Raw genomic sequence first — 26,271 nt, 5'->3', positions numbered from 1 at the left:
ACAGACACAAACTCATTTGTCTGAGATAGTGAGGACAGACCCACCCTTACACAGTATCTTTCCCAGAGTCATTGCTCCTAACTCTAGTTCTGATGTCTACTTATGTGTAATAGAAACTATTAAATGAGTAAAAAATATCACCCTAAAACTATAATCCTCCAATGGAAAAATATCATATTATATAATATTTTATTGCTAGAGTTTGGGCTTTGGTTAACCAACAGCCCTAAGAATAAAATGTCTTAAAATAATTGGAATTGTAGACATTTTGGCATATGAATCATACATGAGGATGTTGAGCATCTATAATTTGAGTTAGCACTGAAACACTTTTGAGTATTATCTGCCTCAGAGTTAAAGTGTTCTCCGTCCCTCTTAGGTTTATTTAAATTGTTTATTAGTACAAATGTTCATTAGTTAAAATAGATTGCATGACTATGTTTGCTCCTGTCTACAAATTGTAAGTATATGTAGTCCACTCAGTGAGAAATCAATTAAGTATGGGAAAAATGCAAATATTTAAATACTTTCTAAATGAAGCCAACAAATGTTAACCTCATTGATGGAGTTTTTTAACTTGTTATCTGGCCCCCTCATAGGTTGTATTAACAGAATATTTAGAAATGGCCTTTTGGGGGTTCACATCTTGGTTAACTGGGCCTCATTTTACAAGGCCAGTATCTAGAAAGTTCCCCTAAAGGAAACATCATGACCTGACACTGACTTGCACGTAAGAGAATTGGTAATGTTGACACTCAGCCCACACACCTGGTAGGAAACATAAAGCTGTGCCAGCCTTGTGGTCAGATGCTGTAATATGTTAGTTACTGAAAGGAAGGCCTTACTCCTTGGAAACTACTGGTCAGGGTTTTCTGTTGTTTGGGAAGTAGGTGAGTGTGTTATTCAGAACATTTGTGAATGTTATGTAATAGAAAAAAAATTTCAAAGAATTATAACTGTGCAAATCATCATGTTGTTGAAAGAGTTTGGTCCATGTGTAAGTAGGAAGCCCATCACATTTAACGATGAGCTGGGATAAAATTAGCATTGTTCAAAATATTTGTTTCATTCATAACCACATCTAGATCTGGAACCATGTCAGAATTTGCAAGAGGCTTCCAGACTTCCTCCGAAGCTTCTGGGTCCTTCCACTTTCCCAAAGCACCAAATCTAGACAGATACTCAGCTACATTTAAACACTTAGGATATGTTTACATACAGTTGCTTGATTCAATTTGATTTTAATAAAATAGTCCCCATGGGATAATGTTAAGCATTTATTTTTGACATTAGGTAAGCCTTCTTAATTTCCCAGTACATAAAATTCTCCTGGGATCCAACCAGAAGGAGAAAAGAAGAACATTTGTTCTTTTTCCTTTGTTTTGATTGTAGTTATTTTAGATTGTGGGCAGATTAACTCATGGCTGAGCTAATTTATTTGTATAGCTGTTTGTTAAACTAATGTGTTCTCTAACTGCATCTCTTGGGGTCTTTGTAGTTCATGGGGCATGGAGTGCCTGGCAACCTTGGGGTGCATGCAGTGAAAGTTGTGGGAAAGGGAACCAAATGAGAACAAGACTTTGCAATAACCCACCACCATCGTTTGATGGAGCCTACTGCATTGGGCCAGAAACGCAGGTGCAAGCTTGCAATGAAAAACACTGTCCAGGTAAGACAAACCTGTTTCTTATTAAGTAACCTCCATCTCATATCTAAGTCTCTTATCAGTAAGAATCTATTCCCCTTTGAGTCAAGAACAGGACTCAATTTAAAAATAGCCAGGGCTTAACCTCCTCCTTTTTAGGTAGTAACCAAGCACCTGTGTTCTTCTGTTGATCCAGTTGATGGCAAGTGGACGACTTGGACCAGTTGGAGTGCCTGTACTGTGTCCTGTGGAGGAGGAGCCAGACAGAGAACAAGGGATTGCGCTAACCCTGTCCCCCAGTATGGGGGAAGAAGATGTGAGGGAAGTGATATCCAGAGTGATTTTTGCAATAGCGACCCTTGTCCAAGTGAGTGTTGGAAACAGTGAGTCAACATTATACTTTCTTCAAGTTTCATTATGAACTTAAGTCCTTCACGTTAATATTCTGTTACTTGGTTCTTTAACCTTTGGTTTTTACTGCCACCATGTTGTAGGCTTACTGTGAGCTTTAACCTTTGGTTTTTACTGCCACCATGTTGTAGGCTTACTGTGAGCTGTGTGTTATGTTGTGCTTTGCATCAAAAGCAGAGATTGTGTCTCATTCCTACATCCAGTCTGTGGATGACTGTAAACAAAACATAGCAAATGGATTTTAAAGAGAATCACAAAATCCGCTGAGTATCTATTTGATGTCTAGTCAAAACAGCAGCTGAGCTTTCTGCGTTTGTCAGTTGCCCTTTTAGAAATTCATATGTTTCTGTTTAATTCCTGGAGAAAGACTCTTTTGTACTTTTATTCTTTTGGATGAATGTCATTGTTTATCCCTACTCATTTTTAGAGCTCTGTTTTGATATGAAATGATTCCATGTTGTAGCCCATGGGAACTGGAGTCCTTGGAGTGGCTGGGGAACTTGCAGCCGGACTTGTAATGGAGGGCAGATGCGGCGGTACCGTACCTGTGACAACCCTCATCCCTCCAATGGAGGAAGAGCTTGTGGGGGGCCAGACACCCAGGTCCAGAGGTGCAACAGTGACATGTGTCCTGGTGAGGTTCTTGATTCCTGACCCTGGGGGTAGTGAAGCCTTTCCTTTAGAACTCACTGTAGATTTTTAAAGCATCTGTATATACTCAGACCATCCCATTCTTGTTCCCAGTGGATGGAAGCTGGGGAAACTGGCAGAGCTGGAGCCATTGTTCTGTCTCCTGCGGAGGAGGTGAAAAGACCCGGAAGCGGCAGTGTGACAATCCAGTGCCATCTAAAAGTGGTCGTTCCTGTACAGGGGATGCTACTCAGGTATCCAGGTGCAATGTACAAGCATGTCCAGGTAAGTACCGAATTGGGACTTTCGGCAGGACCGTTGCTAGCACGTTCAGAGCCTTCTTTGCAAGTTATGGGGGGAAAAAGATTCTACTTTAGGCCCCCTAATTTATAAACAATTCCAGGGACAAGTAAAATTAGGGGGAAAAGTATTTTTTCTCCTAATTGTTGCAGTTCTATTTATATGCTCATGTCTGGATTTTGAAGCCTGTTTATCACCTTTACAGACTTCCTAATTTCAGAGACAGACTTGTAATGGTAGTAAGAAGATCAGACCCATTGTTTCATATTGCTGAAGTGTGAAGATACCCTTGGATTTTTACAGAGCTCTAAAATCGCTTTAGATTTTTTTTTAAGTCTGAAAATCAGTAAGGCCTATTTTGGAAAATTGAGTATTTGTGGGGAGAGTGATAGAAACTTACACTAGACCCTTTGTATAACATAGACAAGCTAAAAAAATGTCTATCCCTCATAGACATACCTGCCCCACATTATTAGCTGGTCATGAAGAGTTATGAAGTTCCTTCCTAAAGGTTTGGTGGCAGGTCTGATTTGAGATGAAGCATTTTGCCATTGATGGTGACAGGCTCCAACTGGCCACAGATTCCAGATAGGACAAGTCAGTTAACAGAGTCTGGCAGAGGGATTTAAGGATTCCATCCAGGTAGCCAGAAAGAGAGATAGCTAGTTGTGTGTTAGCACTCAAATTCATCTGTTACACTAGAAAGCCAGGTTTGAATGGGAAGCCATAGGTGTCAGAGAGGACCAAGAAAGCCAGTGACTCTGCTAACCCTTGCTTCCTCCCTCTAGTTAGGACCAGGGATAAGTGGCCACCAGGTCTTGATTGACTGATAGCTGCTCTCCTGAAATCTTTACAATCACTCTTTAAGGTCTCTGCTCCTTTTAGCTTCTTAGATGTAGAAATCACTCCCAATAGGCAGTTTTCACTATCTGGAAAATGCTCCTCCTGCGCTCTCTGGCTTAGTGAAGTATTCTTTAGTTCAATATTAAGGAATTAGTTTTACTTTCTTCACAGACCTTCCTGATTAACAGTTGTCTACCTGATACATACATGAACTCATAGAGCTGTAATGACAGGTGTCAATCTTTCCTTTTCTTTTTGTGAATTATTATCCTTAAGTAGTTGTGCGAATGAGTTGCCATTCAGCAAAGCAGATTATGAATATAATGCATCTTGATCAGTGCCACCTTTTCAACATTCTCCCCCATCCCTCTCAACCCCCACCCTTCTCTCAGTTTTCTTTTGAAGCATTCTCCCCCCATACCACTCTTAATTCATCTGTTCCCCCACACCTTGAACCCACCCACCCCCTCCTTTTGAGTGCTCATTTCCCGGTGTATCTATTGTTGAACTGTGCGTTAGTCCCTCTAAGAAATTACATTTGAGTTCTCTTCTGAGTCTACTGTATCTTGATCAATACATTCATATATGCTTGCATAACACTCCAAAATGTTTACTCCTATCCTTATAAATTAATTCTAGCTTCCACATATGAAAGAAAACATGTATCTCTTGTCTCTCAGTGCTTGAATCAAAGTTCAAGACCATCCTGAGCAGAAAAGTTCATGAGACTCTCAATTTATAGCAAGGATCAATGTTACATGCCAATGTCATCCCAAGCTACATAGGAGACTGAGACTGAGAAGAATATGAATCTAGGCCATTTGGGGCAGAAAATTCCAGAGTCCATCTCCATGGAAGGAAAATTAGAACAGTGTCACACACCTAAAATAGAGGCATAATCCCATGTGGGATTATGAGACTCTATCTCAAAAATTTCCCAGCTCAGAATAGGACTAGATATGTGACTCAAGTAGTAGAGCACCATCCTGCCTAAATGTGAGTTTTTGAGGTCAAAACTCAGACCTGCAAAAAAAAATAAATAAAAGAATGAAATAAAAACCTTTATAAACCTTTCATCTAAAGCTGAAGACTGAAGACTGTCCTTTAGATACCCAGCATTTATATTGGCAGTGACCTGTAACAAAGGTTAGGGGATTTCTTAAGTTATTTTGTTTCATTTTTATTTTATTGTGAGATTGTTCCATTTCCTCTATGTTCTCACGAAGGAAGCAACAGGTAGAAGAATGTCTGTGGCGTTATTTACTGTAGTCATCATGTTGTAAAATAGGTATCTTGAACTTTTTCTCATATCTAACTACATTTTGCATCCTTTAACCAATGTCTCTCCAAAACTCCTCCTTCACCCCTTAGTAACCACTCTTCTTTGTGGCTTATTTCTTTGTAGTTGTTTGTTTGTAGGCTTTATTTGTGCCAATACCAGTGTTTCACTTGAGGGCCTTCTATACTTGCTTGGCTCCCACGCTTAAATGGTGCTCTACCACCTGAGTCACGCCTCCTGCCCAGTACTTTTCTAGTTAATTTTCTAGTTAATTGGTGATCTATAGTCAGGCTGGCTCCAAACTTTAATCCTCCAAATCTCAGCCTCCTAAGTAAGGAGGATTACATGTGGTGAGCCACCAGCTCCTGGCTATATTCTTTATTTCTATGAATTAGCTTTTATACATTTCCTATAATTGGGTTATATTCTGCAATGCTTTTTTTGTCAGTTGTGGGGCTTAAACTCTGGGCTTGGGTGCTGTACCTATGCTCTTCAGCTCAAGGCTGGTGCTCTACCACTTGAGCCACAGCACCACTTCTGGTTTTCTGGCTGTTAATTGGAGATAAGGGTCTCATGGACTTTCCTGCCTGGGCTGGCTTTGAACCAAGATCCTCAGATCTCAGCCTCTTGAGTTGCTAGGATTACAGGTATGAGCCACTGGTACCTGGCTCTGGAATGCTTTTTTGTTATTGTTGGTGGTGGTGGTCATGGGGCTGTTCCTCAGCTCTTCAGCTCAAGGCAACGGTCTGCCACTTGAGCCACTGTACCACTTCCAGTTTTCTGAGTGGTTTATTGGAGATCAGAGTCTCCTGGACTTTCCTGCCCAGGCTGGCTTTGAACCATGATCCTCAGATCTCAGCCTCCTGAGTAGCTATGATTACAGGTGCGAACCATTGGCACCCAGCTCTGGAATGCTTTTTAAGAATAGATTTTATGTGTTCTTACTGCAAGGTAAGTAGACAAGGTAGCCAATGTGCTTACTAGCTCAATTTAGACTTTCACAATGTATGTATACCTCAGAGCAGCTCATTGTACCTGATAAATATACACAATTTGATTTTTAAAAATTCAATAAATAAGTCCCACCCAAGAAAAGAAAAAAAAATATATCCATGGATTTTAGTGCCAAGTAGATAACATGTAGGTATGCTATGAAAGTTGCTTGATTTTTCTGAGCTTTTCTCTCCTAATCTGCAAGTTCTGTCTACTTAAAGCTATCTTTTAGGATTATTGATAGGAATTAAAAACACACACACATTTATTATTCACCGCTTCACAGGAGATACTGGTGAACTCATCATCTTCCTGATTTCCTCACTGTCCAAAAAACACATTATTTGGTCATGGTACTAGACACTACTGTATTCTTTGGCTTATGAAATAATACGACAATGTGCATAGGTTGGAAAGACCTTAGATTTATGGGGGATGATGGATGTCACATCAAAGTACAATATTTTTAAAGCTTATTGGTTTCATTTTTAAGTTCAGATGTTGAAGGGCCTTTTCAATGTTCATGAAGATTTGTAGCGTCTCTGACCATTGGCCTTTTTCTCTCCTATGTAATGTTGATGGAATCGCTTCCTTAGCCAGCAGTCTTATTTCTTCCCTCAACAGGTGGGCCTCAGAGAGCCAGAGGAAGTGTTATTGGAAATATTAATGATGTTGAATTTGGAATTGCTTTCCTTAATGCCACAATAATAGATAGCCCTAACTTTGATTCTAGAATAATCCATGCCAAAATTACCAATGTGCCTCGCAGTCTTGGTAAGTCTGTTATAAAAGTTGTTCCTAAATGTCTTTTTAAAAACATGCTATTCTTTATATGATTCTAAAGGGTATTACTACTAAATCAAGTTTAGTAGTTTTTAGCTCTGTCACAACGTTAAGCTCCTAAAGACAGTTGAGGAACTGGTATTTATTTTGTGTTAGCCCAGTATTTAGTATTCATCATTGTGAATATATATACTATGAAAATATATATACTATGAAACAATATACTATGAAAACAATAACAACTGACTCTAAATATTTTTCTTTGTCACCTTATTTATCCTCCTCCCTTCTTAGGCCCAGCAATGAGAAAGATAGTTTCTATTCTAAATCCCATTTACTGGACAACAGCCAAAGAAATAGGAGAGGCAGTCAATGGCTTTACCCTCACCAACGCCATCTTCAAAAGAGAAACACAGGTGGAATTTGCTACTGGTTAGTGTCATCTGAACCCAACACTGTAGCACTATAAAAAATGATGGCTATGAAGGTTGGTGGTTAAGAAAAACTAAGTTTCCACTAAGCAACAGTACAAAGTTTTTGGTACAATCTTATATATTAATATTAATATATGTGATCATACAAGGTTCTACCTTAGATCTCCATCTTGAGCCTCTTTCAAGTTGTTCAGCCCCTAAGGCAGAGAGAAGAATTGTCTGTAATTAGTATTAACTAATCCAGAAGATAAGTGAGACCTTCTTATAATGCTTTCTGCTTACTAAGATGTCCTGTGCTACTTTGAAGCACTAGCTGGTACAAAAGCCTGTGGCCATACTTGTAGTCTTTGTCAATTAGTCTTGTGAGGTTCTTGGTCCCATCCAAAAAGCAATCCATGTTTGTAGACATGTTTTGTTATTGTTTGTGAGTTTAAAGTATGGGGTTGGTCACATAATCATATGCTACCTTTTTGCCTTGTTTTAAAAAAAAGACATTTTAGGACAAGATAGAATGCATGAAGCCTGACTCTTTGAGAGGTTGAATGATACTTTCTCTAGTTTCTATTCATTCATGTTTGAACTCAAATCACATCGCTGAACTGCTGTTTTAAATAACTATGCTCTGTCCATGCAATGTCATTCTCAGGAGAAATCTTGCGGATGACTCACATCGCCCGGGGCCTGGATCCTGATGGTGCCTTGCTGCTGGATGTGGTCGTGAGTGGCTATGTCCTCCAGCTTCCGTCACCTGCTGAAGTCAATGTGAAGGTAATCTACTTTTCTATAGAAGACAGTTTTTCTGATTGTTAGTGTAATGGTCAGAGAGTCATAAGAAGAGCTGAGAGAGCTAAGATCCTTTTTCTTTGTTCCCAAAGACTAAGCCAGAAAGGTCATAAGTAATTATCTGGTCTCAGTTTGAAAAATCTTTGGGTACAAGTTTTTGGATACTCCTTCAGAGATTTTGTTATCTTATCAGGATTAACAAAGGAAGAGGCTACAATGCTTGATAAGAAATGTACTCATTATCTTGCCCATGTAATTGTAACCCCTCTGTACGGTATTTTCACAATAAAAAATAAATAAAAATTAAAAAAGAAAGCATTTGAAAAATAAAAGCTTAATTTGTCACATTTTTTTTAAAAAAAGAGTGTTCCTCTGCTGATTGGAGGCATTTGTTTAGTTTTCTTCAGAGAGACTAGTAATTCTAACATAAAAGATTTCTAGAAATTAAAAGAATGATTAACAATTATCCTTTTGCTTTATTCCTCTCAGTCTTTTATTAAGCTGTAATTTATGACAGCAAACTACAGAATTCATGTAGTTACAATGAAATGGTTTACCCTTCCAGATATTACCTACTTTCTCTACCATCACAATTTTATTTAGAATTCTTCACTTCTTAAGTCTTTTTTTCCTCATTCTTTATCTCATAGTACCCTTCAGTGAGAGAAAACAAAAAGTACTATAAGCCATGTTGAACTTGGACTCTGTATCCTCCTCTTTAGGACTATACAGAGGACTACATTCAAACAGGCCCCGGCCAGCTCTATGCCCATTCCACCCGGCTTTTCGCCATTGATGGTATCAGCATCCCATACACATGGAACCATACCATTTTCTACGATCAGACACGGGGAAGAATGCCTTTTTTGGTAGAAACACTGTATGCATCCTCTGTGGAATCTGACTATAACCAAATAGAAGAGACTCTGGGTTTTAAACTCCATGCCTCAATTTCCAAAGGTAACTTAATGAAAGGGAAGTCCGTGTGTGTGTGTGTGTGTGTGTGTGTGCGCGCGCGCGTGTGTGTACTGGTACCAGAGCTTGAACTCAGGGTCCACTGCTCCTTAGCTTTTCACTCAAGGCTGGCACTCTACCAGTTGAACCATGCTTCCAGTTCTGGCTTTTTGCTGGTTGATTGGAGACAAGAGTCTCGTGGAATTTTCTATCCAGGACTGTTTCAACCCACAATCATCAGATCTTAGCTTCCTGAGGAGCTGGGATTACAGGCATAAGCCACCAGCTTCTGGCCAGAAATCTATATCTTCATGCCACCATCTAGTCCTTTCTAAAAGGGTAAAAATAATTACAACTATGCCCTTTAATATAAGGAAACAAAGGCCTGCATTAGAGGTAAGAAAATTTAAGTGCTTTACATGCATTGTCTCCTTTTTTTGGGCAAGGCCGTATGGTAAAACTAATCCAATTATAGTCTTCATGAATTTAGTTTACTAATATGCTTCTCTATACTGCATAGTAGAGTTTTCTAGTCTATATGTATATTTGAAGGGGGTTTAGAATATATATTATATACAATATATAATACATATATATAATATGTCAAAATTATTTTTCTGTGAGCAAAAATGTTAAGTGTTATTGTTCTGCATCTCTTATATTTGTCAAAGAGCCTTTTGAATTGTAAGTGCTAAGGCCCTGACTTCAAATCCCAGTACTGAAAAAAACATGTGTCTTAACATAAAATAGTCAAAAGAACCATTTCCCTATTTTAAAAACAGCCTCCAAAATATCCTCATTTTCTTAGTTGATTATATGGAAATTGTTACTCAAGAAGTCCAGCCTAGTTTGGTCCAACTGGAAATAAAATACAGAGAAAACATGAAAATAAAAGAATTAATACCAAGACAAAATATCCAACCACTTGGGAGCTTAGATTATATGGCCATAAAATGTATCATCCAAACTAGCATGCTTTTGAACATGAAAAGGGGGACTAGTTCAATGAAACTGTCCCAGACACCAACTTACAATATGTGGGCACCTGAGGTAAAGCAGTTTTTTAAAACTGTGCAGCAAAAATTACAGGCCTAACCGTCATTTCTTGTTCCTGGAGATTATGATATTTAAACTGCTTTCCATTTGTCAAGCACAATTCTACAGTTCTTGGTCTCTCTGGTGTGTGGTTGTTTGATGTGTCTGTTTGTTGATTTTTCTTTTTCACTAATAAGGGGCACCAGGGCAACTAGTATTCAGTATTCTGTTTAATAATTGGGGTTTACGTGATCTTTAGCTTTGAACTTTAGGATTCCATGACTTTGATTAGAAGGATTTACATTATCTATGTGTGTTGTGTATCTGTGTTGCTGTGGGTTGCCTTTCCTAAAATATATTCCAGTAGATTTTTATAAACATTGTTATTATCTTACCAATTAAAAAAAAACAAGAAGTTCACTTTTTCTGTCTACTCTTGCTTTCATCAGGACTGTATTTTCATGTTCTCCTGAAGTATTTATCAGAACTCTTTCATCAAATTTAAGATTGTAGTAATCTGGGAGAATAGGTATACACTTTTGTGGGTGGGGAGGTCCTGAGGCTTGAACTCAGGGCCTGGGAGCTGTTCCTAAACTTTTGTGCTTAAGGCTAGTGCTCTACCACTTGAGCCACAGCTCCATTTCTGGGAAGAGAGGAGGGTTGGTGAATAATTAGAGATAAAGAGTCTTATGGGCTTTACTGCTCAGAATGACTTTGAACCACAATCATCAGATCTTAGCCTCCTGAGTAGCTAGGATTATAGGCACTAGCTCTTGGCAGATACTCACTATTATAAACAGATTCATGAGATCTCTTTATCACAGGGACCCATATCCCATACCCCCTCAACTCACACCATCACCTTCTCCTTATACAACTGTTGTGTATGTTCAAGAAACATAGACAAAAGAAAAAAGCACTGTTGAGATTGAAAAGTTGTTTCTTTTTCTCCAATTATGTCTACAGTACTAATCTAAACTTTGCTTCTTCTCTTTTCAGTTTTCCATCTAATTACAAAAAGATGGCTATCATTTTTAACTTTAACCCATTACATTTTAACATTAAGCCTATTACTATCTTTGGGCATTATGATCCTATGAAATACAACTGATATATTGTTGAAGTGCCTGGGACTTTCAAATAATAGTATACCTGTGATTTGATTTTCAGTGACCACCAGGGGGCAAGCATGTATTCTCAATGACTTAATCAACCGATTTCATTTTAGAGTCTGTCCCAAGAATGATCACAGAAACAGCACAAGATGAATGTTCCAGAAGAAGCCTCATCTAGTTTTGTTTTGAATAGAATTTAATGAATGTTCTAAATATAGGAAATTAATATGTAAATTGTGACACAAATATGTTAATTGCTTAAATAATCATGGAAACAATTTTTATGAAATTTCCAACTTATTAATTTGACAGGTATTTATTGATTTCCTTCCATGTACTAGACATTGTTCTAGGTATTGGCAGTATAACTACACAAGTGGAAAGGAGAACAATGTTTATGACTTAATAATCAAAAAGCAGAACAATGTTTATGACTTAATCATCAATATGCAACCCAAACCTGGATTACTTACACTTGAGTGATGTAGAGAAATCTTTACAGGAGTTAAAAGGCTATTCCTGCATCTCTGCATTTTCATTAAACTCTCAGTAATATTTTTAATTAGAAAAACTTGGCAATTATTATTACTTCCATACTTTTTAAGTGTGGTTCCATAAAAATGACTAGAAGCAAAAGTGTCAGATGTAAACACACAACTGTGTTGTTTACAAAATGGCAAAAACCATAGGGAATTTTATTTTATACTTTCTAAGTTTTCTATTCTCATGCATTTCTATGGCATAAATATTTTGTGTACCCCCTAGTATATAAAAGTGAAAATTGTAACTACTACAATTCAAAATAACATTCTTCTTTATATAAAGAAGTAAAACACTTCATAATAAAATACTTTCTGTGTCAATATGAATATCATTGGACAAAGACCAATAGTTCTATACCTGAGACTATAGAATCTGACTGTGACTTTTTAAGGAATGAGGTGATGCATTTAATAAGTTTTAATAACATTCAAAAAAAGCAATGTACAATCAGGTATCAATTCATATAACAGTTCCACTCCTGAGAATTTATCATATATTTAAGTCCTGTGAGGAATGTTTCACATATGGCACACAGATAATTACTAGTTACAGTTTCCTTACTTTCAGAAAAGTCTTGCAGGACAAGGGACCAATGTCTTCCAGCACAGCTCTATACATTGCAATATTGTAAAACCTGTTCCAGGCCATCCCCACTTAACTAAATTTTAATAGGCCTCTTTTATCATCCAGACTATCAGTGCATCTCTTAAAAAAATAAACACAAGTGCTACCCATTAAAAATGTCTTTCCCTATTAAAACAAAAAATCTATAGCTACTATGACTGATTTTGTTCATGTTACATAATGAACCCAGTGCCCCACACAACACACTGTTTAGATTAAGAAGTTAAGAGTAAGTGAATAAACACAATTTTTCATCCCCACCCAATTCAGTGGCTGCAAGTCAAACAGATTTTCGTCTAAATCTTGGTCCTGAATAGCTCTTTGATCCTAGACAACTTCTATAACCTAGATTCAAATGCCTCATCTGAAACTAAGGTACAGAAACAACAGTGATGGTGTGATCCGTATAAATTCAGCAAAGAGCAACTTCAATAATCATTTAGTACCCGCAATGGTCCTCTTCCATCAGTCTCAGTTCCATGCCCTTGCTCAAGCAGGAAGACTAGCATGCTATCAGGAAAGAGACTCTTGACCAAATTGTTCTTGTGTATTTTCTTCTAATCCCTCCTTGAATCTTATGTTCCCATGGCTTTTAACTATACAGAACAGGAAAAATGATTCTATACAGAATAGTTTAGTGCCAATGGTCAACCTTGTAAATGGAAAAGATCCAAAAGAAGGAGGGGCTTCTTTGTGGAACTTCTCCTTTTCACTGGCATGGATTATTTTAGTTATTGCCCATAGGACTCCTCCCTGAACAAATCAGAATAGCTGGAAGAACAGGCCTTGCCTGTGGCATATAATCTTGTCTTTTTTAAATTTTTATTTATTTTCATTTAATATTTTTTGATGGTGGTAAACAATCTAAACAGAAATTCTGATTCTAGTAGCAGCTTGCCCTCAGTGTCTGGACTCTAATTCATTTAATTTTTGTAGAGGGAAAAATTTGCATTCTTGCTTGTTTCCATCTATGTTGGCACCATGGGCTTTGTCTTTGACATATCTTTCCAGGAAGGATTGTTCTAAACCTCTACTCTGTAAACGTTCCTTTTCTCTCTGTGGTAGGTGATCGTAGCAACCAGTGCCCCTCTGGCTTCACGTTAGATGCAGTTGGACCCTTTTGTGCTGGTAAGTATAACTACTTTTTCTACTACTTTTTATATGTCAATGGCAATCATTATCTAATGGGCATCTATTACCATTTTATTAGGTATTAATCATTGCAATATTCTTTTATAATCTTATTCTCTCAATTGACAGTGGAGTGAATTTAGATAGGATGTTAAATAAATTGGGTAAGATCACTTGGCCTGGAGGAGAGGGAGAAGGGGAATGGATTTGGATTTAAGTTATAATACAAAGCCCAGACACATTCAGCTGTATAATGTGACTTAATTAACTGTGTCAAAGCTAGCGCCCAAACTCAGAGATATTGTGAGTGGAGGCAATACTGACTGGCAGCTGGATTGCGGAGTGTGTTGGATGATCCAGCACTAAGTCACTTAACCCTAGAACTGCTCAGTTTAGAATAGGGCAAATCTGTGACTAAAGACCAAACCATCTTTTTCCCATCAAGTCCAGGAGACTCGAAGATAAGTGAACAGTTAAGTAAATGGCTTGAGGAACTCAAATCTGCCTACACAGCACTATTTCTCCACAGCCAGGCAATATAATCTAGTCTCATGATTACAATGTGGTCTTTAGCCTGCCCTCAAATGACATTTCTGGCAAATATGATCTCAGTATCTTGAGGAAATTCATTAACCTTTTTGTCATGTGAAATAAGTGTAGGAGTAAAAATAATCTGTCTCGGGCTGGGAAGGTGGCTCAGTGGTAGAGCGCTTGCCTTGCATGCCTGAGGCCCTGGATTCAATTCCTCAGCACCACATAAGCAAAAAGAAAAAAGCCAGAAGTGGCACTGTGGCTCAAGTGGTAGAGCGCTAGCCTTGAGCTGAAGAGCTGAGGGACAGTGCCCAGGCCCAGAGTTCAGGCCCCACTACCGGACCAAAAAAAAAATCTGTCTCTTAGAAATGTTATGAAGAATGAGTTCAAGTTGGTTTAAAAAAAGTAATTAGATCATAGTACATGGCAAATATAGCTGTCATTAAATCTGAACAACTTATTCACTATCAAAGATACCTTGGAGATTCTAGTTATTTTGTATTCACTAAGTCCATTTTGTGGCACTTGAGCTTGCTTGTTATAGTTGATTCAACTTCTTGGCTTCTATAAGCAACTAATATTCACTGACTTTGAGACCTAGAAAGAAGAGGTTTTATACATTGGTTCCACTTCGTGTTTCCTTTCAGATGAAGATGAATGTACAGCAGGAAATCCCTGCTCCCACACCTGCCACAATGCCATGGGAACCTACTATTGCTCCTGCCCCAGTGGCCTCACCATTGCTGCTGATGGACGGACTTGTCAAGGTATTCACAAAGCTAAGTCCAACCGACACATTAAGCAATGGACCAGGCAACCTTTGATGTAGGAAAGCATCACAAACCAATCCTCCTCTTCCCCTACCACTGCCCACACTTTTCAAACCAACAGGAAGATCCTCAATGGGTTGAGAAAGTATGAAAGAAAAAACGCTCATCAGACATTGCCTTTAGATGAGCACTCAGACAGCAGAGATGCCTGGAACATCTCACACAAGATCTCAGAAAGAACAAGTTGCTTTCTAATAACCAATTTATTTAGAATGGCTTGCTGGTTGGTTTAGGAAGCCATTACGTCATGCTGCTATGAGCCTATCGGCTATTTAACCCTCTGAAAGAGCTCAAATTAAAAAACTGTCAGTCTTGGTGTTTATTTCACTTATCATTCCTATTCCTGTTTTGTAGCAATAGCTTGGATTGGGTTTTCTTCAACTCACCTCAATTGCATGACTCCCTGTGTTGTAGATATTGATGAGTGTTCTTTGGGTTCACATGCCTGCCGCACTGGTCAGGATTGTGACAACACGATCGGATCCTATCGCTGTGTGGTCCACTGTGGAATTGGCTTTCGAAGAACCTCTGATGGACTGAGTTGTCAAGGTACAAAACAATGGAGGCCTTCGCCCTGCCCCAGTGGCTCTCATTTGGAATCTTAGCTATTCAGGAGGTTGAGATCTAGTATATAACCTTTTCCAACTGGCTTCTTTCACTTAGAATTTAAGCATCCCCTCCATGTCTTTTCTTGGCTTGATAGCACATTTCTTGGTATGAAATAATGTACCATAATGTATATGTAAATATATAAACCCATAGATATAGTTAAATAATAGACATTTAATTGAAATTGAGGACATAATATGAAAATTATGTTGTGTACAAGTATATAAAGTATAATTAAATTATACAAGTATATAAAATAATTATTCAATTATAGAAGACATGTCATTGTCTTGCTCTTCTAAATTAATATTACAGTTCTCTAATATTAATATACAGTTTAACCAATGGCTGTTAATACAAAGCTCTTTTTAAATGTAGTAAATTTAGTAGCAATATATCTGTCAGAGTAAATATTAAGTCATATATTCCATCATTCAAAAATGATTATATAAAAAAAGATTATATGCAATGTAATAAAGAAATTTTATACCAAAATATATGAAATATATAGTAGCATTGAGAATGTCCAGATTCTAAGATCAATATCAATAAAATTCTGCTCCCCCAAAAAGAAAATGATGCCAGGCTCTAATAGCTCTATAATGGCCTGTAATCCTAGCTACTTGGGAGACACTGACATTTGAAGACTGAAGTTTTAAGCCAACCCTGGCAGGAAACTCTGTGGACTTTTATCTCCAATTAACTACCCAAAAATGCCAGAGGCAGAGCTGTAGCTCAAATGGTAGAGAGATAGCTTTCAGCAAAAAAGTTTAGGGAGAGGGCTGGGAAGGTGGCTCAGTGGTAGAGCGCGTCCTTTGCATGCATGAGGCCCTGGGTTCGATTCCTCAGCACCACATAAGCAGGAAAAAAAGCTGGGAGTGGCACTGTGGCTCAAGTGGTAGAGCGCTAGCCTTGAGCTGAAGAGCTGAGGGACAGCACCCAGGCCCAGAGTTCAGGCCCACGACCGGAATCAAAAAAAAAATAAAAAAGTTTAGGGAGAATGCTTAGGCTCTGAGTTCAAGCCCCAGGACTGGAACAAAAAGTAAAAAAGAAAGAAAGATCGTTTTTCAACATAGCGTCTTGTACATCTCATTGTTGCAGTGGGCCACCTGTATCCCTATTTAAACAATTTGGTTTTTTCCCTTCCCCTCCCCAAATTATACCAACATCAAATACAGTGAAAACAGGGGTCATACTGTGGGGGAGGGACATACAAAGCAACAAAAAAAATCACGTGGTACCTTATAAATATGTTAGAAACAATAGCAAAAAAGAAAAAAACCACTTGTGTCCCTATCTTGAGGTTCATTTCAACTTAACATCATCTTATCTTACCTTTTCTGCTTGTCCCAGACATTTACTAGTAGTTGAGGATGTGGGAGGGAAGGGATGGTAGGGAAAGAGCAAAGGAGGAGCCAACAATGCTTGATAAGAAGTGTACTCATTACCTTGCTCATGTAACTATAACCCCTCTATACAGCATTTTACAATAAAAATTTATTAAAAATGAAAGAAAGATAGAGAAAGAGAGAGAGAGAAAGAAAGAGTTAGAGGGAGGGAGGGAAGGAAAGGAGGAAGGAAGGAAAAGCAGGGTATGAGGGAGGGAAAGAAGGAAGAAAGGAAGGAAGGGAGAGAAGGAAGAAAGAGGAGGAAGAAGGGAGGGAAGGAGGGAGAAAATGGGTGACATCAATCAAGATGCATTGTACTTAACATTTTATTGAATGGTAGCTCCTTTGTACAACTACTTGTAGAAAATAAAAATACAAACAAATAAAAAGAAAACAATAGCAAAATAAGAGACATTGGCATCCTCAAAATCTGGAATGTGGAGTGAGATACGAAGAACATAACTAAGATGGTTGCTTGGTTGCTTTTGGTGGGGGAGGGTTGAGATAGAACAATAGAAAGGGTAGGAGCTTGAGAGGTGTGTCAGTGACCTTAGGGAAGGATTGAGTGATGCTGGACAAGAGTTGATTACATCTGTAGGTTTATGAGAAAAGATGACAGTATAAAAGAAGGACTGTTTTTGGTTTTTAAATCATAAGAGTAGGGAATGAATAATGGGTCATAATCTTCATCTTAGTGAGTAAGGAGAAGGTAGGTTGCAGGGTACTTTCTTAAATGGAAGAAGAGGTCTCTTCCTTTGGGACTAAACACACACACACACACACACACACACACACACACGTGCTCAAAAGTCCTTTCCTTCCCTCCCTCCCTCTAACTCTTTCTTTCTCTCTCTCTCTTTCTCTATCTTTCTTTCATTTCTTTCTGTGACTGACACTGTGAGCCAGGTGGTATTAGAGAAGAATCTGCTAGTGGTGACTTGTTGCAGGCAGCCAGATTCAAGGTGGCAAAGACTGTGGAGGGCTCACAGCAGTAAGAATGGGGAAACAAGGTCAAGTGCAAAACCCCTCAGCATTGTTTCCCATCTGGCTTTATCACACATTGTCAGCAAAAAATCCATAGCTTAAATTTTCCAGAAACAGCAAAGGGGAAAGACTTGCAGTAGATGACTTCTTTCCATACAGCTCAAACTATTAGCAAATATTTACTTTGAAGGAATATTAAGGAGAGAATTTCTCTCCAGAAGTTAATTCTATTGATTTTTTTGGACTATGTGAAAGCAAATGTATTGGCTTCATTTTAGAGGTCTTAAACGTAATTGTTATCAAGATCGTTAATGTTAAAAGCCTTTGTGGGGTTAAGGAAGTCTGCCTCACATGGAAAGTCCCCAGGTTCAATACCCAGCACTAGAAAAAAGAAAAAATTAAGCATTCGGGATAAATTAGCTCAGGTTTTCCTTTTTCTTTCCTTTCCTTCGTCACGGACAGGGACTCAAACTCAGTATCTAATGCTTGCTTTTGCTCATTGCCTGGTGCTCTACCACCTGATCCATGCCTCTCACACCTAGTTCAGGTTTTCTAACAGCCTATTAAGAAAGTTTTCTTTTATTTAACAGATATTAATGAATGTCAGGAGTCTAGTCCCTGTCACCAGCGTTGCTTCAATGTCATAGGGAGCTTCCACTGTGGATGTGAACCTGGCTATCAGCTGAAAGGCAGAAGATGCTTGGGTAAGAAAAGGGCTTTGAATGCAGAGCAGGTCTCTGTAACTTCTTGGTGCCACCTGATGTAAAGGCACGGGCTGTGCCCAGGACTGATTCATTTTCAGAAGTGCACACATTCTGTATGGCATCTACGCAAAATACAAAAAAAAATGAACTCAGGTGCTGTTTTACAATTTTCATGTTCTAATTACATAGTTATGCTTTTAACATTTCTCTATTTACCACGTTTTTCCCCAATATATACTGTTCATACATACATATATGTAAATGGATGTACATGTATACTAAGTGTATATGCTATCAATGTACATACACACTATCAATTTTATTTTTCCAAGAGGAGTAAGTAGTTGATATGACAGCCAGCTCTGTAAAGCAATACATTTTCATTTTGATTTATATCCTCTGTCCTAAAGTAAAACGTGTTCCATACCTTGTGGGATTTCAGCCTTTTCACCTCCTACAGTGATCATGTAACTGACATCTGTCTTTGCTTATGACACCATTAAAATCCAGTCAAATTGTTTATCTGAAAAAGATGGAAGACATAATTTTTTCAGCCGGCATTATCTTTGTTACTTTATCAAGATGTGAACGAGTGTAGACAAAACGTGTGTAGACCAGACCAGCACTGTAAGAACACCCGCGGTGGCTACAAGTGCATTGATCTTTGTCCAAATGGAATGACCAAGGCAGAAAATGGAACCTGCATTGGTGAGTGGTGGCCTTTTTCAGTCACTGAGATCTGTTTATCACCAACGGTCATGTAAGGCATCTATTTAAAGAACTAATGACAGGTTAAGCTCACAAGGAACTTTTTCTCCAGCAGAACCTCTAATTGCTAATATGTTTGAGCTTAGGGTCCCAAGGTCAAGACAACTCCAGGAAATGGAAACTCATGATGGAGACTTTTGACTGTTTTGAGTTCCCATCAACTATACGTTTGATTTCCATAGTTGAATATTAACATGAATTATATTACATCACTTCTGATATGACTCTTAGCATCTGTATTTAAAACATCATAGTAAAGTTAAGAAAGCATGTCTATATTTATTAAAAGTTCCTAATATAATTGTTTCAGAACTATTTTATGCATCAAATCAGTGACCAGATAATAAGATAAATTATATCTTCCCTAAAGTTTATCCTTTGTGTGTCTGTTCTATATCATCAGAGTTTAGCAACTCTTACCATGTCAATATTAGAAAATAAAGTAAACTATACTTCTACCTACTTGAGTTAGAAGAGCTAGAAGCTGCAGGATTTATAAAAACAGCAGGTGTAATTCCTGATCTTGTAAACTTAAATCTATTGTGTTCAATTGGCCTACTCTTCTCCTACAGCCAAATGGAACTACAGTACAACAAGATGGAATGAAACATCATAATGATATCAAAAAATAAAATCATGTAAGAGTAGCTAAGAGAGTGATTATATGCAATTGGAGTGATTATCAAAGGCATCATGAAAGTAATCATATTTAAATACAGATTTGAATGGCAAGTTGTTGGTGAAATAATATAAAATGAAAGCAAAGAAGCCTTGTACACAGGAAAATAGCTGCAGACTAGGATAAACTATCAAAAGGTATTTCTCATTCTTGACAGCTATCTGACATTGGATAGATTTTACAACCACAAAGAAATTTTAGTTTACATTGTTCATTTATTAAATGGCAACTTTATTTTAAAAATCATTATGAAATACTCCTTAATAAAGTTAGAATATACCTTCAATTTAGCTCAACAAAATATGGTAGGAATATAGATAACAGATACACTTGTTGATAACTGTTGATGTATATGGAAATTAGTATATCATAATGAAACTAATGGTCATGGTGGTATCGAACTACCATATTCCAAAGACTTTTCAGCTCTAACCAGATGAATATGGATAAATATTTTTGTTCACTCAAGAGAAACAACCAACTCAGAATAGCATAGAAAGTTACATGAAGTTGTAAGTACTGTTCGGAATATTGGCTGTTGTTATATCTATGATAATTAGAAATGAGATGAACTAAAAGATATTATAACAAGAAAATAAAATTACCTAGTAAGAAGCAGGAGGAACAAGAGGAGCCAGTTAATACTAGAAGAACTGGGACTTGACTCCAGGTGTTCTGGGACTTGACTCCAGGTGTTCCCACAAGTCTTAAGTCATAAATTAAAACCATCTCAGCTGCATGCTGCAAACATCACCTCTGGCAAATCTACAGAAGTGTGAATTTTAAATACAGTTTTAAATACAATGACTTTAGGTTGGAAAAGGGAAAGGTTATCACTTTTTATTGTCCCTGTGTCTGTAGACATTGATGAATGTAAAGACGGGACTCATCAGTGCAGATATAACCAAATCTGTGAGAATACAAGAGGCAGCTACCGTTGTGCGTGCCCCAGAGGTTACCGCTCACAAGGAGTTGGAAGACCCTGTCTGGGTAAGTTAACAGAAACTGTCATTGAGTAATGAAGCGCTAATCGAGTCACTTCCACTTACCAACCACTTCTGCCTCCTCACATGCTGTCTTGCTGCACCTAGACGGCATGTGGTCCAGGTAATTTACAACATAATTCAGCAGAGACTTCATGTTGAGTTCAATTTATTTTGACATTTTGAGTGATAATATGATCATTTACAGAGTGTATATTAAATGCATCAATACTATATTAGACTGACCTTTGATATAATTGCCATGCCAACTTAATTATCAAGATCATTTCAATCCAGGCATGGTGGCACAGGCTTTAATCTCAGCACTTAGAAAACTGAAGCAGAAAGATCATTTGGGTTGAGGCTCTCAAGGCAAACCTGGGCAAGACCATGTCTTAAAATAGAGTATTTCATTGTTTTCTCTATACACAAAATATAAATGTTTGCACTTGTGTATTTTATTTGAATATGAACTATACTTGTATGTGGTATGAAAGTTTAGGTTTAAAGGATTAAAACCACAAAATGCAGTTTAAATGAATTATTGCTTTCTCTACCGTATAATTAGTGTTTACTATGTGTCATTCCCTGGGATTAAAAAAAATGTCATTCAGTTCTCCCAATAGAATATTTGTTTCTGTCCCAATTATAATAAATGCAAAAGTAAGGAACATAATAGAAAATAACTCCAGAAAGGAAACCATATATTGTTAGAAAACTAATGCACTTATAGTCAACAGACTTAGCAAATTGTATTCTTCCTAATATTTAAATGCAGTAAAAAAACTATATTCTTTAAAATAGTAGCTATTTTATGCTTTTAAAAATTAATTGGCTTGATAGTTTAATAAACAATTATAGCAAATTCTCCCATAAAGCTTTCTGTCTTTGTATATGCTTAGCAGAATACCTTGCCTGTAGCAAATAACATTCCCTGAAACCCTTTTAAAAGAAATTATTTAACAGGTATAGATAACCCATGATTTTAACCATCGATTTAGATACTGCAGTTTACATATAATTTAACATCTTATTCAGCTGTACCAGTGTTTACTAATTTGACCAATCATTGAATATATTACATTGAACTAGAGAATAAGCAACAAAGAACATATAGCTGTTGCTTTAAAGAGATTTAAAATGCTTGTTTTGTTAATTGCCTAATCAAATCACTTTTAAAGCAAAATTTACTTTTAGTCTATCTTTTTTTTCAACAGTGCTGGGGATCATATCTGAGCCCTTGCACATGCAAGTTCCATCCTTAGCTCGGTCTCATCATTTTTGCATTCTTTTCTTATCACTGTGGTAATGGTATAAAGAATGTACCTTTGATCCCTGGTTTTCACTTCTTCTACTTTACATAAGTTACAGTTATATAATCCACTTGATTTTATATAAATAGAAAGAAAAATAACTTCTATACCATTCATGGGATTGGTGAATTTCTTTTTTTTTTGTTTTGTTTTGTTTTTTTTGTCGGTCGTGGGGCTTGAACTCTGGGCCTGGGCTCTGTCCCTCAGCTCAAGGTGAGCGCTCTACCACTTGAGCTACAGCACCACTTCCGGATTGGTGAATTTCTATCTTAGCAAGAAGGGAGTCTTTGTTTCCTTCGTTTTTGTGTATTCTGGTTGTGGGACTTAAACTCAGAGCCTAGACACTGTCCCTGAGTGTTTGTGTTCAAGGCTAACACTCTAACACAGATCCATTCCTGGCTTTTTGGTAGTTAATTGGATATAAGGTTCTCACAGCCTTTCTCGTCTGGGCTGACTTTGAACCATGATCTTGGAGCTTTGCCTCTTGAGTACTTAGGATTACAGGCATGAGTCGCCAGTTCCCAGCCTGTTACCTTCTTTTTAATATTTTGTGGTTTGATTATTAATTAAAATTCTTAATTCAAAATAGATGAGAAAAATTCAAAATCTACAGTTATGTGATATTTCTGCATCTAAAATTGTGATTTTATGGATGACTAGAGACACTAGTGATTGATATTATAATGAAGTGAAAGCTAGAGACAGAATCTCATTCTTCCCTCCACCAACAAGACTAACATCTCATTAGCTTTTAAACTCAGCTTTCTCTGTATTCAGGATCACATTTCCTTCACTAACATTTCTGATGTTAATGGCTCAATTTAACACATTGGCAAACTATTTGCTCAATTAGTTCAACACATGTTTATTGAGCACCTGATCTGTGCCAAATGACATTCAAGGTTTGTGGAATAGCAGCTCTGAATAGGGTGGCCTGGGTCTCTGTCCTCACAGAGTTTTCCTTCCATAAGAGGTAAGAAGAATCACAAAATGAATATGCAGTACAACTTCAGAGAGTGATGAAGATGTGAAAACATGGACATAGAATGAGCCAAGCTAGGACAGTAGCATCATGACCCAAGTCACTTCTGCAGAGACCAAATGAAGAGAAGGAACAGCCAGCCTTATATCTGAAGAAGAGACTTCCAGGCTGATGGCAACAGCCCAGCCATGTCCCTCAGAGAGAAACACAAAAGCAACCAAAGGGCCACTGCTCTCTGGTTGGAGTAAAGATAGGAAAGGTTACAGAGACTAGGAATAAGAGTTTACATTTTCTTTTAAATGTGTGATGGGAAGACATCAAAAGGCTTAAGCAATGTGATAGATTTACATTCGAAAACTATCACTCTGGCTTTAATGCAGAGAATAAATCACAGAAGGGCACAACTAGATGTGAAAAGATGAAGCTCATTTACATATACAAAGAAAGAAACATGAAGGTAATTACATAATTTTAAAAGCTATATCTTTACAAAGTAAAATGTTTCCAAACATGTCAGGAATATCAGAAATCCATTTGAAAGATCTATTCATCAAAAGAGGGAACAAAAGGGGCTGGGAAGGTGGCTCAGTGGAAGAGTGCTTGCCTCGCATACATGGGGCCCTGAGTTCGATTCCTCAGTACCACATAGACAGAAAAAGCCAGAAGTGGCGCTGTGGCTCAAGTGGTAGAGCTACAGAGCTGTGGGACAGTGCCCAGGCCCAGATTTCAAGCCCCAAGACCAACCAAAAAAAGAGACAAAAGAAAAGAGCTTAGAAATGTACACATATCATTTTATTCTGAGTTTTTCTACTGAGATGTTTTAGTCACTATATTATTGTGGAAATTCTATTAAGGTTCCACACTCTTCTATATCTCTATTCATGGGGGAATATATACAAATATTTACAACGTAGCACATACCTACTCGGAAAGCTCTCAGCTGCAGTACTTGTACTATCTGCTGTACTTGCAAGAGTTAAAATTCTCATGCTTCTAATCCCAGATACTGAGGAGGTAGGAGAATTGCAAGAAAAGCATGAGATTCTTATCTGGAAAAGAAACTAAAGCCAAAAAACTAGGCTAGAGACATGGCTCAAGTGGTAGAGCACCTTCCTGAGCAAGTGCAAGATTGAGTTCAAACTCAAATACCTCAAAATAACAACAGCAATAACAAGTGATTTTAAATGCCAAGGCTGCATGTCTATGTTTTGATGTGTGCCAGATTTTAACCCAAACTAATATAATATCCAAGTGGTTTTTAAGAGAGGAGATAAATAAATATAGAGTTCTTGACGTCATCACAAGGGGAAGCAAAATCATGGATTCACAGAACCAGTGTCTATGTTTCAGACTCACCTGCTACAAAATAAGGGTTTAAATATATTCATCACTGAGAGATCAGAAATGCAACAGGAGTTGAGAAGTTATTACATCCCTGATTTTTGGAGAATAGTGTAATGTCTCAGTTTCTTTCACAGACTGATTGTTTCTTCCTGTGTTTTGTGTATGTATGTGTGTTTTTTTTCTCTTTTTTATGTATCATGGCACACGGGCAGACATTAATGAATGTGAACAAGTGCCTAGACCTTGTGCACATCAGTGCTCCAACACCCCCGGCAGCTTCCAGTGTATCTGTCCACCAGGACAACATTTATTAGGGGACGGGAAATCTTGCGCTGGATTGGAGAGGCTGCCAAATTATGGCACTCAGTACAGTAGCTATAACATTGTGCGGTTGTCCCCTGTGAGAAACAACTATCAACCTCAACAGCAAAACAGACAGTACTCACAGCTCTACAGCTCCTACTCAGAGTATAGAAACAGCAGAACATCTTACTCCAGGACTAGAAGGACTGTTAGGAAGCCTTGTCCTGACGGCTCTGAGGCAAACCATGACACATGTGTAGGTAAATGTCAGCCATGTTCCGTTTCCTTCCTGTGGGCTCTCTCCTCCCCAACGTCCAAGTGTGTGTCCAGCACCTGGGATTGCTTGGATAGAGTAAGCTGCGTCTGACTTCAAGTCTGGGATGACTCAAAAGCTTTTAAGACATTTATTCTGGCACCTCAAATGATTACAAACTTTATTCAAATAAATGATGTATTTGCATGTGTGCATTCTAATAATTGATGGTGTTATATTAACAGTTTTGTTTTGAATCACTTTGAATGTATTCCTCAATTTAGTGCTATAAAGAAATAAACTGCAGTGGTATTTGGAATATATATATATATATAATATGTAACATACCTTATATATAGTCAGATAATATAGTACAATCCGATTTATGGCTATATTTGATTGGAATAGAAGCAGTAGATTAAAAGTAAAGATTTTCCAGGCACAAATAGCTACTCAAGAGAATCTGAGGATCACAGTTCAAAGCTAGCCCAGGCAGGAAAGTCCATGAGACTCTTATCTCCAGTTAGGTATCAAAAAGTGGAGCTGTGGATCATGTGGTAGAGCACTGTCCTTGAGCAAAAATAGGTCAGGGACCATGCTCAGGCCAGGAGTTCAGCCCCAGGCCTAGCACAAGAATGTTTTTTAAGTGATGATTTTCCTCTCAATGCTGTTCTAGAAGGCTATCAACATCTCCTTGGCTGTTGACCCTACGCTCTCGATGGAATTTCTCTATTCTGTTATTATTAATAAGTCACTGAAAAGATAACATGAGCTAGGGGAAAGTGAGTTGCTCCCATCACTCTAAAATATGTGCATTCTGTATTTTTATCTAAACCCACAAGTGTGTCATTCCATTTGTTTGCAAAAGCACAATGTGATTTCCAATTTAAGAATCAAGGTATTGTTAAGTTGTAGCTCAGTTTTCTGTGAGTATCCAAAGTTTTCTTTCCATTCAGATAGGCACCAGGAGGAATTAGCAAACAGAATTTAGTTCTACTATTTATAGATGAGGGGGGAAAGCAAAAAGGATATGGAGAAGGAAAGCAGGGAATGAGGAGGGATGGAAGGAGGGAGGGAGGGCAGGGGGAGGAAGGAAG

The 26,271-nt window shown here is 37.8% G+C and overlaps 1 protein-coding gene across 1 annotated transcript in view; it reads left to right on the top strand.

Moving 5' to 3' along the window:
- Positions 1-26,271, top strand: part of Hmcn1 (hemicentin 1) — a 450,607-nt gene that overhangs the window by 411,376 nt on the left and 12,960 nt on the right. Inside the window, exons 87-101 of the mRNA XM_013021737.1 lie at positions 1,499-1,669; positions 1,842-2,012; positions 2,520-2,690; positions 2,801-2,971; positions 6,726-6,875; positions 7,179-7,316; positions 7,965-8,086; positions 8,824-9,061; positions 13,438-13,500; positions 14,682-14,801; positions 15,279-15,413; positions 18,436-18,549; positions 19,132-19,257; positions 20,858-20,986; positions 24,831-25,181. Of these exons, the coding sequence (XP_012877191.1) occupies positions 1,499-1,669; positions 1,842-2,012; positions 2,520-2,690; positions 2,801-2,971; positions 6,726-6,875; positions 7,179-7,316; positions 7,965-8,086; positions 8,824-9,061; positions 13,438-13,500; positions 14,682-14,801; positions 15,279-15,413; positions 18,436-18,549; positions 19,132-19,257; positions 20,858-20,986; positions 24,831-25,181 (2,370 nt within the window). The remainder of the gene's footprint in view (positions 1-1,498; positions 1,670-1,841; positions 2,013-2,519; positions 2,691-2,800; positions 2,972-6,725; positions 6,876-7,178; positions 7,317-7,964; positions 8,087-8,823; positions 9,062-13,437; positions 13,501-14,681; positions 14,802-15,278; positions 15,414-18,435; positions 18,550-19,131; positions 19,258-20,857; positions 20,987-24,830; positions 25,182-26,271) is intronic.

This window comes from Dipodomys ordii, unplaced genomic scaffold, assembly GCF_000151885.1.
Source record: "Dipodomys ordii isolate 6190 unplaced genomic scaffold, Dord_2.0 Scaffold57, whole genome shotgun sequence".
Taxonomy (NCBI): Eukaryota; Metazoa; Chordata; class Mammalia; order Rodentia; family Heteromyidae; genus Dipodomys; species Dipodomys ordii.
Note: the sequence above shows the minus strand (reverse complement) of the source record. Positions and strands in the feature narration are given on the sequence as shown.